The sequence below is a fragment of the Triticum aestivum genome, chromosome 1A (genome assembly GCF_018294505.1).
Source record: "Triticum aestivum cultivar Chinese Spring chromosome 1A, IWGSC CS RefSeq v2.1, whole genome shotgun sequence".
Classification (NCBI taxonomy): domain Eukaryota; kingdom Viridiplantae; phylum Streptophyta; class Magnoliopsida; order Poales; family Poaceae; genus Triticum; species Triticum aestivum.
The window spans coordinates 550,417,127-550,432,253 of NC_057794.1; the positions used below are offsets into that span (position 1 = coordinate 550,417,127).

General features: G+C 48.5%; 3 protein-coding genes across 3 annotated transcripts; all 3 read left to right on the top strand.

The window, feature by feature from the left end:
* Positions 1–615: 615 nt before the first annotated feature.
* Positions 616–4,450, top strand: LOC123066109 (peptidyl-tRNA hydrolase, mitochondrial). The gene is made up of 8 exons (XM_044489262.1): positions 616–915; positions 1,309–1,393; positions 3,156–3,223; positions 3,307–3,357; positions 3,435–3,508; positions 3,613–3,671; positions 3,754–3,830; positions 4,022–4,450. Exons 1-8 carry the CDS (start codon positions 688–690, stop codon positions 4,154–4,156), a joined length of 777 nt encoding a protein of 258 aa, XP_044345197.1. The 5' UTR covers positions 616–687; the 3' UTR covers positions 4,157–4,450.
* A 513-nt stretch (positions 4,451–4,963) lies between these two features.
* Positions 4,964–6,878, top strand: LOC123066121 (threonine synthase, chloroplastic). The gene has a single exon (XM_044489270.1). It carries the CDS (start codon positions 5,020–5,022, stop codon positions 6,595–6,597), a length of 1,578 nt encoding a protein of 525 aa, XP_044345205.1. The 5' UTR covers positions 4,964–5,019; the 3' UTR covers positions 6,598–6,878.
* A 502-nt stretch (positions 6,879–7,380) lies between these two features.
* Positions 7,381–14,496, top strand: LOC123046875 (threonine synthase 1, chloroplastic-like). The gene is made up of 2 exons (XM_044470341.1): positions 7,381–7,572; positions 13,654–14,496. The coding sequence occupies exons 1-2, from the start codon at positions 7,381–7,383 to the stop codon at positions 14,494–14,496; spliced, it is 1,035 nt and encodes a 344-aa protein (XP_044326276.1).
* Positions 14,497–15,127: the final 631 nt, after the last annotated feature.

The following is a 15,127-nucleotide window of genomic DNA, read 5'->3' on the forward strand; positions in this document are numbered from 1 at the left end:
AGCTGCAGTGAAGCACGCCGGAGGGTCGTCGGGGTTGCAATGGAGCGTCGCCAGGAGCTGCAGTGAAGCAGGCCGGAGGGTCGTCGGGGTTGCAATGGAGCGTCGCCGGAGCTGCAGTGAAGCACGCCGGAGGTTGCAATGGAGCGTCGGCGGTGCCACCGGTGCTGCCATGAAAGCTGCTGCGCTTGGTACAGGGAAGGAAGACGAGGTTTGTGCTGCGATCCAATTGATGCGCTGCGTATAGGGAAGGAAGACGAGGTTGTGCTACGATCCAACGGCAACCCCCGTCAGATCGGACGGCTGGTTAGGCGGATGATTTCCCGAGGAAATCATCCGACTTATTCGTAGCAGTCGCCTTTCTTAGATGGCGGGGGCGACGGCGGCACGAGAAACCCTAGCTAGCCAATCTCTTGGTAGGTCGCGACTATTTGAGCACTTAAGATAAAAGCAAGTGCGACAAACACATTGTGATAAACTGTGGCAAAATCAGTCACAAACCAAACAAGCCCTGAGTTTTTTTTTGTTCCTTTCAGCCAAACGGGCTGTAAGAGTTATATTGGGCTGGTCCACAAGTCCAGCCCAATACCCAATAGGCTGAGCGGTCAGCTTGTCAAAGGGGAATCCCGTGTACGATTGGGACCCGGGTCAACCCGGACCCGTTTTATAGAGGAAGCCACAACGGCGGCGATGCGGCTACTCTCCGGCGTCCCCGCCTCCCGCCTCACCTCCCCGCGCATCTCCTTCGCCCGCTCGAGCCGTAGAAGCATGGGGGCGAACGGCCCCGCAAGCAGCACCGCCGCCTCGTCATCCTCTTCCTCGGCCACTGCCGGCGCCGGCGCCGGCGCGGCCCAGAAGCCGTGGCTGTTCGTCGGGCTCGGGAACCCCGGCAGGATGTACAAGGGGACCCGCCACAACGTAAGATTCCGGCGATCCAGCTATCTGGATCCCGCTTTGCTTATCTTGAAAGGAACTGTGCGTTTTCAGCTGGTAGCCCTGTCGACTGTCCAAGTTAATCATGATGCAATTCATAAATCCTAGTAGTATTTGCTAGAAATCACAATTTTCTGAAGCCATTTATACTATGTCTACAAACGTTGATGTTGCGTGGTTGGAAAGGCTAAATTAGGCTTTGATGCTAAGCTCTTCGCCAGGGTAAAGGTGTTATCTTTTTGGTTGCTTGATACTACAAACTCTTGGCTTTCAGTTAACTGCGCACTGTCCCGATTAATGTGATTAGTTGAACTATATTCTGGATTACAGTATATCACTATTATATCCTGTTGGTAACCATTCTGTTGTTGCATACAGGTTGGGTTTGAGATGATTGATGCTATTGCAGAAGCTGAGGGGATATCTGTCAGCACTAAGCAGTTCAAATCGATGGTTGGGAAAGGTAATTTCCACATAAAGCTTGTTGATCTACAAAAAGTGCAGCTGTGCGTAGCTATACATTTGAGATATACTCTTATTTTGCGACGGAGGGAGTAATTTATAACTGACCACTGCAACAAGCTAAATGTTGGCCTGCTCAAATTATGTCTAGCTCTGTTTTTGAATTATGTTTTCTGGCAGCTTATTTTTACTTCGCTAGTTGTTCACATAGAGAGCAACCAAATAAGGCTTGTTGGTTAAGACTTGGTATCCATCATTCTGTTCCTGACACACATTCTGTAAGAAAGCACAATAAAATGTTCTTGCTTTTTCTATTGAGTACTCCCTCCGTCCGGAAATACTTGTCATCAAAATGAACAAAAAGGGATGTATCTAGAACTAGAATACGTCTAGATACATCTTCCTTTATCCATTTTGATGATAAGTATTTCCAGACGGAGGGAGTATTATCCAACTCCAGGACGTTGTAATAGTCTAATACTCCCTCTGTTCCTAAATATAAGTCTTTTTAGACATTTCAAATAGACTACCACATACGGATGTATATAGACATATTTTAGAGTGTAGATTCACTCATTTTGCTCCAACGTTTACGAGTCGAAGAGTCGACGAGCCGTTCCAAGGTTGAGACTCATAGACTAGTCTAGACTAGTGCAAGACTAGTCGACATGGTACTGTAGCACTGAACTTACAGTACATAACTAATAATACCTAGTAGTAGTATGTAGTACTACACTATATAAGTATACAAGTACAGTATACAATTGAAACAAGCAAAGTGGAGTCACTGAGGCAGAGCAGCACCAGCAACTAGCAGCAAGCACAGCAGCACCAGCAGTCTATCTGCGAGCAGAGCAGCACCAACAGCAAGCAGAGCAGCACCAGCAGTCCAGCAGCGAAGCAGAGCAACAGCAGCGGCAAGCCAAGAAGAAAGAGGAGGAGAAAGGAGGGGCAAGGCAGAGCAGCACCAGCAGTCCAGCAGCGAGGCAGAGCAGCACTGAGGCTCACCTGCCTGAAGAGGAGAAGAGCACGAGGGGCGCGAGACGAAGGCGACGGTGGAGCTTCAGATCCGCGACGTGGGGCCGGCGACGGTGGAGCTTCAGATCTGCGGCGGCAGGCATCCAGCGGCCGGCGGCGCGAGGAGGGCTCGACAGGCGCGTCCAGCAGCCGGCGGCGCGTCCAGGTGAGGAGGGGAAAGAAAGGATTAGGTCTCCCGCGGGATGAGGCATCGTATTTATACTCCCCCAGTTTTTTGAGTCGTTCGACTCGAACATGTCGACTAGTCTGGACTAGTTGTCGACTAGTCGATGACTGGCTCGACTCATACAAGTAGTCTACACGAGAAACCGAGTCACAGCCAGTTTGCGACTCATAGACTAGTCGAGCGACTAGTCTAGACTAGTCGTTCGACTCGTAATCGTTATTTTGCTCCCTATGTAGTCACTTGTTGAAATCTCTAGAAAGACCTATATTTAGGAACGGAGGGAATAGATGGGTGTGAACTGTTAACCCATCATTTGTAGTTGCACTCTGTTTTTGAGAAAAACGATTCCTGCATGACCTTTATGCACTAGGCTTATATCTTTGGTTAATGTACTGTAAGAAGTATCTACATGCCAATCTTTGTGTAATCAAGAATTATGTCCTTAGAACGCAAGTTCTTAGTTTTTTTCCATATGCTTGAATTTTTGTTCGCAATGGACATGGATAAGTATTTAAATTCCTGAAACGGCATTGTTGATCTTATTGCCTTGTATTTATAGGCCTCATTGGTGATGTCCCTGTAATGCTTGCCAAGCCGCAGACTTTTATGAATGCAAGTGGTGAGTCTGTAAGTACAGCAACTCTAATAATGCAGCTTCAGATCACTATTTTCAGCAGGCCCTGTTTACTGAATAGGACTGCCTTATGCAGGTTGGCCAGCTGGTTTCATATTTCAAGATACCACTTAATCAAGTCGTTCTGGTAAATATTGTCCACTAGCTCATAATACATGTTTTGATGCTCCTAGTTATTCACAAACTGTTGTTTGATTCTTCTAGATCTACGATGATCTAGACTTACCCTTTGCAAAACTACGTCTACTGCCAAAGGGGGGACATGGTGGGCACAATGGGTATTTATTTAACCTGTTCCCATCCTGCTTTGTTCTGTGGTTCTTTGTTATTTCTTCTTAATCGTTTGCCTTTGTTCTACCTTAACATATGATTAATGTTTCAGGATGAGAAGTGTCATTCACCATCTGAAACAAAGCCGTGATTTCCCGCGGCTAAGAGTTGGTATGTTAAATGATCGCTTCTTTAACGCCTTTGTCACTGAGGTGACGAATCTGAAAATACAAATCCCCCAAATGTTGTGCAGGCATTGGACGGCCAACTGGAATGATGGGAGCCATCGGTTTTGTTCTACGTGCATTCAGCAAGGAAGAACAAGAAGAGGTACTTTTACCTGCATATTGCATTGTACATATTTTTGACAAAAATATAACGCGTGGAAATTTGCTTCTGCGCTGATCCTGTGCTTTTTCTTCTTGTAAGCAAGCACTCAGTGACTAGCTGAAGCACTATATCGATGTGTAGAAACAACCACAGCATCAGCTAACTTTTGTCTCCACCCCAATCTTTTGCAGCTTGATTCCACGTTTCTGAGGGGCTTGCAAGCGGTGCGGATAATGTTGCTGGAAGGGTTCAACAAGAGTGCGACCTTTGTGAACACTCCAGCTCCACAGCCACGTGAAAACGTTGAAGAGATGAAAATAACCTGACCTTAAACAACGCTGAGATGCACACTGTGAAGTGTAAATTAGTTTGTTCAGGTTAAGAGTCACTCAGGTAGCTGCAGAAACTAGAAAGCACAGAGGACCATTGTCCTTTGAGCATACGTATCCTGAATTCCAGATTCATTTTGAGCATATGTATCCTGAATTCCAGATTCATTTGTAGAGGCGTCCAATGGAGCGCACACCAGAGCTTGTAAAATTGCAGTTGTACGACGTTTTCGGTCTCCAGCGTGAAGCATTTATTTGTTCTAGTGTTTATATCAGCAGATTTTGTTCCAAGCAGATCTCCTTACCTAACAGTTGAGTTTCTCTATTTTACATGGCTTGATTGCCGCCTTTTTGGCATTTTTAACCACTCTGTAATGAAACTTAGGTTATGTGAATCTGTTGATGCATAGTAGATATTATTGTACTTTCTAGAAATGTACTCCCTCGGTTCGGAATTACTTGTCTCGGATATGGATGTATTTAGAACTAAAATACGTCTAGATGCATCCATTTCTGCGACAAGTAATTCGGAACGGAGCGAGTACTTGTGTGGTATGTTTAGCCGGTTGATTTCAAAACCTGGGATGTTTTTGTCGATAAAAATTGAACATTGTGTTTCTGCATCTGATCATGAGAATGGACAGCTTTGTCTGAATGACCATCAGTTGGATGTGATCTGATGGAACAGACGGTGCTCGTCAGATGTCGGCCAAATCAGGACCGTCCATCAGACTTTCTACCGCTTTCCAGTCTCCACTTTCCACCAACCCCGTGCTACAGTCTAAAACCCTCCTCCACCCCCACAGTCCACATCCCACCCACTGCTCCCAATCCCCGCCGCCGCCGCCGTCAGCTCCACCATGGCGGCCACCACCCACGCCCCCTCCCCGTCGCCATCCCTCTCCTTCCTCCTCTCCCGCCCCCGCTCTGCCGCGCCGCAGCTCCGCCTCCGCCCCGCCGCCCACCGCCGCGTCCGCTGCGCCACCGACGCCGCCGCCCCCGCCGCCACCAACAAGCCCCGGCGCGCGGCGGACGAGGACATCCGCGAGGAGGCGGCGCGGCACCGCGCCCCGGCCAACGGCTTCTCCGCCTGGTACGAGCCCTTTCCCCCAGGCCCCGGCGGGGCCGGCACGGACGAGCGCTACTCCCTGGACGAGATCGTGTACCGCTCCAGCTCCGGCGGCCTGCTCGACGTGCGCCACGACATGGACGCCCTCGCGCGCCACCCGGGGTCCTACTGGCGGGACCTCTTCGACTCCCGCGTCGGCCGCACCGTCTGGCCCTACGGCTCCGGCGTCTGGTCCAAGAAGGAGTTCGTGCTCCCCGGGATCGACCCGGACCACATCGTCTCCCTCTTCGAGGGCAACTCCAACCTCTTCTGGGCCGAGCGCCTCGGCCGCGACCACCTCGCCGGGATGAAGGACCTCTGGGTCAAGCACTGCGGCATCTCCCACACCGGCTCCTTCAAGGACCTCGGCATGACCGTGCTCGTCAGCCAGGTCAACCGCCTCCGCCGCGCCCCGCTCTCCCGCCCCATCGCCGGCGTCGGCTGCGCCTCCACGGGGGACACCTCCGCCGCGCTCTCCGCATACTGCGCGGCCGCCGGGATCCCCGCCATCGTCTTCCTCCCGGCCAACCGCATCTCGCTCGAGCAGCTCATCCAGCCCATCGCCAACGGCGCCACCGTGCTCTCCCTCGACACCGACTTCGACGGCTGTATGAGGCTCATCAGGGAGGTGACCGCCGAACTGCCCATTTACCTTGCCAATTCGCTCAACTCCCTCCGGCTCGAGGGGCAGAAGACGGCAGCCATTGAGATACTGCAGCAGTTCGATTGGGAGGTGCCCGATTGGGTCATCGTTCCAGGAGGCAACCTTGGAAACATATATGCATTCTACAAGGGATTCGAGATGTGCCGCGTTCTTGGCCTTGTTGATCGGCTGCCACGGCTTGTCTGTGCACAGGCCGCCAATGCCAACCCGCTGTACCGCTACTACAAATCCGGGTGGACGCAGTTCCAGCCACAAGTGGCCGAGCCTACATTTGCGTCGGCGATTCAGATCGGTGACCCTGTATCGGTCGACCGTGCGGTGGTCGCACTCAAGGCAACAAATGGCATCGTCGCAGAGGCCACGGAGGAGGAGCTCATGAACGCAATGTCCCTCGCCGACCGCACCGGCATGTTTGCCTGCCCGCACACTGGGGTCGCTCTCGCAGCGCTCTTCAAGCTCCGGGAAGAGGGCACCATCGGGGCAAACGACCGCACGGTGGTCGTCAGCACGGCGCACGGCCTCAAGTTCTCCCAGTCCAAGATAGACTACCATGATCAGAAGATCGAGGACATGGCCTGCAAGTACGCCAACCCGCCGGTCAGCGTGAAGGCTGACTTCGGCGCTGTCATGGACGTCCTCAAGAAGAGGCTCAAGGGTAAGCTTTGAGTATGATGCCCTCCTGCTACTGCTGCTGACCCCTCCGATTGGCTACTGCGATTCGATTGTCTTGTGCATCTGATTCAAATGTGATTGGTTTGCTGTGTGGAGCATTCGAACCCTTGATTTGATATCTTGTAGGTGAGTGAGACTCTTGTAGGCGTGTCCGCGGGGAATGGTTAGGGGGTGTGGTTGATTATCTCTTGTACCGTGTTGTGTTCTATGGATAATAAACGATTGTGTTGTGTTGCTGTTCATTGAATAATCAATCATTCAGTCTGTTTGCTCCATGTTGCACTAGTATATGGAGTCTGCGACTACTGAAACCTGAAGTTGGATTCGGGTGCTATATATGCCTATGCCCGCATTCCAGTTTACACTGAGTCTTGTCGAAACTTTTCAATTCTTCATTGTAGTTTTCTACTTTTATTTAGACAGTAGGCAGCACCCATCTTTTCATTCATAATCTTTTCATTACAAGCATTGGTCCTCATAGCTTCAGGTTCCTCTTTGTACCAGCAGCATTGATCATATTCTGCAGATTTTGAAAGAACATGAGCTGGACCATTGCTACAACATTTTACATGAATAAAAATTATTACTAGATAAAAACATCGAGGCTCTATTCTTGGTACTATCTTGGACATTGGCGCCTGTAGATGATCTGTCAAACTCACTTTGCACCTTATTTATCAGAGATAGGGGGGTGGTCTGAACTACCTACCTCTGAAAACTCTTAACTACAACATTTATCTTATGAAAACCTGAACTCATGCTAAAAGACCTGGCGCGATGCAAGGGCTTCAGCCACTTCTGGGATCCCAACATGGTGAATGGCAGCCTGATTCGCTGCCTGCACTGATCCATGAACAAGGGCGCCTAGACCAGCTTGTTCAGACTTCAGAGTGGGCAAAAGTCGCCGCATCAACATTTATCTGCGACACATCTTCCTGTGGCGGAGACCATTTTCTTTTTGATGATGAGGTATTGAGGTCATGCCAGGCTTTGATTTTACCCACAATACAGCTCGCTATTACTGGAGCTGTTCCTGTTTCCCCAAATACCGCGTTGTATAGTTGTTGCCAGTGCCATATATATCATGGAAATCTGAAGCTTCGCCAGTTCAGAATTTCAGCCCAATATCCATGGCCTGATATCAACAAAGCTTGTTAGCTTTAGGCAAATACCATATTCATATTTATTTATTTCCACCCATAGCTCTTGGACATATTGTCACTGTAAAAAAGAAAAGCAACGATCCACATCTTCCTTACAATTACAATTACAGCCGTACCTTGTGGGAACTGATCTCAGTTGGAGTTGAGAACCTTGCGGGCAGACAATTATGGGCCAGCCTCCAAAGCACCACCTTCATCTTGTTAGGAACTGAATTTTCACCCATGGCTTCTCCATAGTCTTCAGGTGGGACGAGATACCCTTCCCTGAGGAACAACGTTCAGACCGGAAAAAAAGTGTCTTCAGCCCAGGTTGTAAGCCTGATAAAATCCCAAGCTTTCCTGTAAGTTTAGATGGTAGCAGTCGCCTCCCCTCTTGGCCTCTTTCTTCTTTGTAGTTTAGAAGCTGGCGTCTAGAGGTCCGTGGCCTAGTTTTTATTTTTATTTTGATATGAGGCAAAAGATTTGCCATTTTCATCGATTAAGAGAGAAGTTTTAGAGGTTAAGGTCCAAGGCCGAACTACAACAACCTCTCATGTGGCATTACGTTACTCAAGTGCCTTGCTCCTGCAATACTCCAAAGATAGGTCTCCTCTTTAATCCTAGCAACGATGACTCCCACCGAAACGGCATTATTACGGAAGATCCGTCCATTCCTCTCTTTCCACAACCCCCCAAGAGATAAGCAACATCAAGGAAGCAAGTAGCCCTCGCGATTGGGTCTTCTTGGTAGCATTGTGGCTCCACCTCTCTTTAGCGGAAGCCGCGTCACCCCGGTCGAAGGATGCACTTCATGGTGACCAAGACAATCTTTGATCATGTGCCAAAGTCTGAATGGGTGGACCTGCTTGCACGGGGAACAAAGGTTATAGTTTGGCGAGGCCACGATGATGAAGCTTGTCTGCTGTCCAATCCTATTTGTTGATTGCCATCCATGCGAAGAACTTGTATTTAGAAGGTGCCCAAATCTTCCAAACAGTCGGGATCATGGCCCTGTCAGCCTGGCCAAAGAATTGCACCTTGTATGTCGACGCTGCCGAGTAGTGTCCGCCAGTAGTGAACTTCCAAGTGATAGTGTCAGGCTTGTCAATATTAAGGTGGACATGGGAGAGCCTCTCCCAAAGGTTGACAAACTCAAAGATGTGTTCGACGGGGATGCCTTGAAGAATGTCCACCTAGGAAGTCAAGTAGTTGTCGTGTAAAGCCATTTGAACCAAGCAATTTTCTTCTTCGACAAATCATAGATTTTTGGAGCCACATCTTTGGGCCTAATCCCATTGAGCAAAGGTGACTCCCAGTACTTGGCACACATGCCATACCCAACTTGGACCTTGGTAGCCGCGACAAAGATATCTCGGCCATTGGCATCACAAGGAGTTCCCAAACCAAACCATGGCTTGTACGGGTGAAGCCACTCAGCCCACAAGCACCAGAGGCGAAGGGGAATGGAAAACTTGTCAAGATTTAGGATTCGAAGGCCTCCATGCAGGTTGGACTTGCACACTTGCTTCCAATTTAGCTTGCATTTTCCACCTATGACCTTATCACAGCCTGCCCAAAGGAAAGCACGTCTGAGCGCATCGATCTTCTTCTTGACCTCCACCGGTAAATCTAACACCGTCATGTAGTAGATAGTAATCGCCATGAGGATCGACTTGACCAAGACCGCATGACCCGTTGAGGCAATATGCCTTCCCACCCAAGGAGTGAACTGACTATTGTCCTCAAGGGGCTTGTAGTGAATTCTCTTCAATCTCTTGACAAAGGCAAACCAAGGTATATTCGTCGGAAAGGAGGAATACTTGGCAAGTCAGGACTAGAGGATGTCCGGAAGATCAACATTTTCGGAACGGATTGGGGCCACAAAACTTTTGGAACAATTTGTGAAAAGGCTAGCGACACCCCCAAAGTGCTTGAGAGTGCTCGTGAAGAACTGGACGTCCTCCTTAATGGGTGCAAGAAAAACAACAGCGTCGTCCGTGTAAAGCGAAGTATGGATACACATAGCATTTCCACCAAGGGGATGAAGGTTTCTCTGAGCCGTGGCCTTCACATGAATGTGAGGATGAATAGCAGGAGGTAGATGCTCCCATGCCTCAACCCACAACCAAGCTTGGTGGAATCGTCAGGCACGCCATTGAGCAGAATGCGCGACGAAGCCGAGGGCAGCAGTGTCAAAACCCAACCTATGAAGTGAAGTGGGAAACCAAGGTGTCAAGGCAGTTCGAGGAGAAAAGACCACCGAACCGAGTCGAAGGCTTTTTTTAATGTCAAGTTTGAAGAGACGCTAGGGTTTCCCAATGGTAGAAGCGTCTCGCGAGATTGCGCACATACATGAAATTGTCGTGGATGCATCTTTTTTTTAATGAATGCATGTTTGGCGTGTGAGAAGAGCTCATTCATGTGCGAGGTAAGTCGGTTGGACATCATTTTAGCAATTAGCTTAGCGACGACATGGATAAGATGAAAGAAATATGCCCTAGAGGCAATAATAAAGTTTTTATTTATATTTCCTTATATCATGATAAATGTTTATTATTCATGCTAGAATTGTATTAACCGGAAACTCAGTACATGTATGAATACATAGACAAACAAGAGTGTCACTAGTATGCCTCTACTTGACTGGCCCGTTAATCAAAGATGGTGAAGTTTCCTAGCCATAGACATGAGTTGTCATTTGATGAACGGGATCACATCATTAGAGAATGATGTGATTGACAAGACCCATCTATTAGCTTAGCACTATGATCGTTTAATTTGTTGCTATTGCTTTCTTCATGACTTATACATGTTCCTATGACTATGAGATTATGCAACTCTCGAATACCGGAGGAACACTTAGTGTGCTATCAAACGTCATAACGTAACTGGGTGATTATAAAGATGCTCTATAGGTGTCTCCGATGGTGTTTTTTGAGTTGGCATAGATCGAGAATAGGATTTGTCACTCCGATTGTCGGAGAGGTATCTCTGGGCCCTCTCGGTAATGCACATCACGAATAGCCTTGCAAGCAATGTAACTAATGAGTTAATTGTGGGATGATGCACTATGGAACGAGTAAAGAGACTTGTCGGTAACGAGATTGAACTAGGTGTGATGATATCGACGATCGAATCTCAGGCAAGTAACATACCGATGACAAAGGGAACAACGTATGTTGTTGTGCGGTTTGACCGATAAAGATCTTCGTAGAATATGTAGGAACCAATATTAGCATCCAGGTTCTGCTATTGGTTATTGACCGGAGATGAGTCTCGGTCATGTCTACATAGTTCTTGAACCCGTAGGGTCCGCACGCTTAACATTCAATGATGATATGTATTATGAGTTTTGTGATTTGATGTACCGACGGTTGTTCGCAGTCCCGGATGTGATCACGGACATGACGAGGAGTCTCAAAATGGTCGAGACATGAATATTGATATATTGGAAGGTTATGTTTGGACACCTGAATGGTTTTGGATGAGTTCGGGCATTTTTCGGAGTACCGGGGGGTTACCGGAACCCCCCGGGGATTTAATGGGCCTTAATGGGCCATAGTGGAAGAGAGGAGGAGGCGTCCAAGTGGTGGGGCGCCCCCCCCCCCCCCCCCCAAGCCCAATCCGAATTGGGGAAGGGGGTCGCCCCCCCCCCCCTTTCCTTCTCTCCCTCTTCCCTTCCTTCCCCCTCCTAGTTGGACTAGGAAAGGGGGGGAACCTACTCCTAGTAGGAGTAGGAATCCCCCCTTGGGGCGCGCCATAGGAGGCCGCCCCCCCCCTCCTCCACTCCTTTATATAGGGGGATGGGGGCACCCCATAGACACACAAGTTGATTTTAGTCGTGTGCGGTGCCCCCTCCACAGATTTCCACCTCGGTCATATTGTCGTAGTGCTTAGGCGAAGCCCTGCATCGGTAACTTCATCATCACCGTCACCACGCCGTCGTGCTGACGAAACTCTCCCTCGGCCTTAGCTGGATCTAGAGTTTGTGGGACGTCACCAAGCTGAACGTGTGCAGATCGTGGAGGTGCCGTACGTTCGGTACTTGATCGGTTGGATCGCGAAGACGTTCAACTACATCAACCGCGTTTAACGCTTCCGCTTTCGGTCTACGAGGGTACGTGGACACACTCTCCCCGCTCGTTGCTATGCATCTCCTAGATAGATCTTGCGTGATTGTAGGAATTTTTTTTGAAATACTGCATTCCCCAACAATGGTATCCGAGCTAGGTCTATGCGTAGATGTTATATGCACGAGTAGAACACAAAGAGTTGTGTGCGATAATAGTCATACTGCTTACTAGCATGTCATAATTTGATTCGGCGGTATTGTTGGATGAAGCGGCCCAAACCGACATTGCATGACTGCGTTCATGAGACTAGTTCTACCTCCGTGCTTCGCACACAAGTGGCTAGTGGGTGTCTATTTCTTCAACTTTAGTTGAATCGAGTGTGACTACGCTCGGTATTTGTTGAAGGTTAAAACAACACACTTGATGAAAAATCATTGTGGTTTTGATGCGTAGGTAAGAATGGTTATTGCTAAGCCTGTAGCAGCCACGTAAAACTTGCAACAACAAAGTAGAGGACGTCTAACTTGTTTTTGCAGGGTTTGCTGTGATGTGATATGGTCAAGACGTGATGATATATAATTTGTTGTATGAGATGATGATGTTTTGTAACAGTTATAGGCAACTGGCAGGAGCCATATGGTTGTCGCTTTATTGTATCAAATGCAATCACCATGTAATTGGCTTACTTTATCACTAAGCGGTAGCGATAGTCGTAGAAGCAATAGTTGGCGAGACGACAACAATGCTTCGATGGAGATCAAGATGTCAAGCCGGTGACGATGGTGATCATGACGGTGCTTTGGAGATGGAGATCAAAGGCACAAGATGATGATGGCCATATCATATCACTTATATTGATTGCATGTGATGTTTATCCTTTATGCATCTTATTTTGCTTAGTTCGGCGGTAGCATTATAACATGATCTCTCACTAAATTTCAAGGTATAAGTGTTCTCCCTGAGTATGCACCGCTGCGATAGTTCGTTGTGCCGAGACACCACATGATGATCGGGTGTGATAAGCTCTACGTTTACATACAACGGGTGCAAGCCAGTTTTGCACACGCAGAATACTCGGGTTAAACTTGACGGGCCTAGCATTGAAGGAAATATGCCCTAGAGGCAATAATAAAGTTGTTATTTATATTTCCTTATATCATGATAAATGTTTATTATTCATGCTAGAATTGTATTGACCGGAAACTGAGTACATGTGTGAATACATAGAGAAACAGAGTGTCACTAGTATGCCTCTACTTGACTAGCTCGTTGAATCAAAGATGGTTAAGTTTTCTAGCCATAGACATGAGTTGTCATTTGATTAATGGGATCACATCATTAGAGAATGATGTGAGTGACTTGACCCATCCGTTAGCTTAGCACGATGATCGTTTAATTTGTTGCTATTCTTTGTTCATGACTTATACATGTTCATATGACTATGAGATTATGTGTGATAGCCTGGCTTATTAGGGATGATAGACTACTCATATCAATAAGGAATTCCTTCTTTTCCGGGAGCCCATTCGGATAGAATTCCAAAGTTAAGCGTGCTCAGCTTGGAGTAGTGTCAGGATGGGTGACCGATCGGGAAGTTGCTCCCGGGTGCGCATGAGTGAGGACAAAGTGCGTAGAAAAGACTAGTATTGATCTGTGGGGCCAGTCTAGATCCCGCCAGGAGTAACGACCACCGGCGGGTGTGTCCGGGGCGTTACATTATGCAACTCCCGAATACCGGAGGAACACTTAGTGTGCCATCAAACGTCACAACGTAACTGGGTGATTATAAAGATGCTCTACAGGTGTCTCCGATGGTGTTTGTTGAGTTGGCATAGATCGAGATTAGGATCTCAGCTATTGTGTTCCTCCTGGCCAACCGCATCTCGCTCGAGCAGCTCATCCAGCCCATCGCCAACGGCGCCACCGTGCTCTCCCTGGACACCGACTTTGATGGCTGTATGCGGCTCATCAGGGAGGTGACCGCTAAGTTGCCCATTTACCTTGCCAATTCGCTCAACTCTCTCAGGCTCGAGGGGCAGAAGACAGCAGCCATTGAGATACTGCAGCAGTTTGATTGGGAGGTCCCCGATTGGGTCATTGTCCCAGGAGGCAAGCTCAGAAACATATATGCATTCTACAAGGGATTCGAGATGTGCCATGTTCTTGGTCTGGTTTATCGTCTGCCTCGGCGTGTCTGCGCACAGCCTGCCAATGCCAACCCACTGTACCGCTACTACAAGTCAGGGTGGACGCAGTTCCGGCCACAAGTGGCCGAGCCTACATTTGCATCGGCGATTCAGATTGGTGACCCTGTATTTGTCGACCGTGCGGTGGTCGCACTCAAGGCAACAAATGGCATCATCGCGGAGGCCACAGAGGAGGAGCTCACGAACGCAATGTCCCTCGCTGACCGCACTGGCATGTTTGCGTGCCCGCACACTAGGGTCGCGCTCGCGGCGCTCTTCAAGCTCCGGGAAGAGGGCACCATCGGGGCAAATGACCGCACAGTGGTCGTCAGCATGGCGCACGGCCTCAAGTTCTCCCAATCCAAGATAGACTACCATGATCAGAAGATCGAGGACATGGCCTGCAAGTACGCCAACCCGCCGGTCAGCATGAAGGCCGACTTCAGCGCCGTCATGGACGTCCTCAAGAAGAGGCTCAAGGGTAAGCTGTGAGCCTTCCCTCCTGCTGCTGCTGCTGCTGACCCCTCCGATTGGCTACTGCGATTCGATTGTCTTATGCATCTGATTCAAATGTGATTGGTTTGCTGTGTGGAGCATTCGAAACCCTTGATTTGAAATCTTGTAGGTGAGTGAGACTCTTGTAGGCGTCTGCGGGGAATGGTTAGGGGGTGGGGTTGATTATCTCTTGTACCGTGTTGTGTTCTATGGATAATAAACGGTTGTGTTGTGTTGTTGTTCATTGAATAATCAATCATTCAGTCTGTTTGCTCCATGTTGCACTGGCTTGCTGGAAATGTTCACTGCTTTATGGACTGTCACTAGTATTTGATGTTTCTTCTGAAGGAGTCTGTGACTACTGAAACCTGAAGTTGGATTCAGGTGCTATATGCATATCCTCGCATTCCAGTTTACATCGAGTCTTGTCGAGACTTTTCAGTTCTTCATTGTAGTTTTCTACGTACTTTTATTTAGACAATGGGCAGCACCCTTTCTTTCATTCACAGTCTTTTCATTAGAAGCATTGGTCCTCATAGCTTCAGGTTCCTCATTGTACCAGCAGCATTGATCATATTCTGCAGATTTTGCAAGAACATGGGTTGTCCCATTACTACAACATTTTACA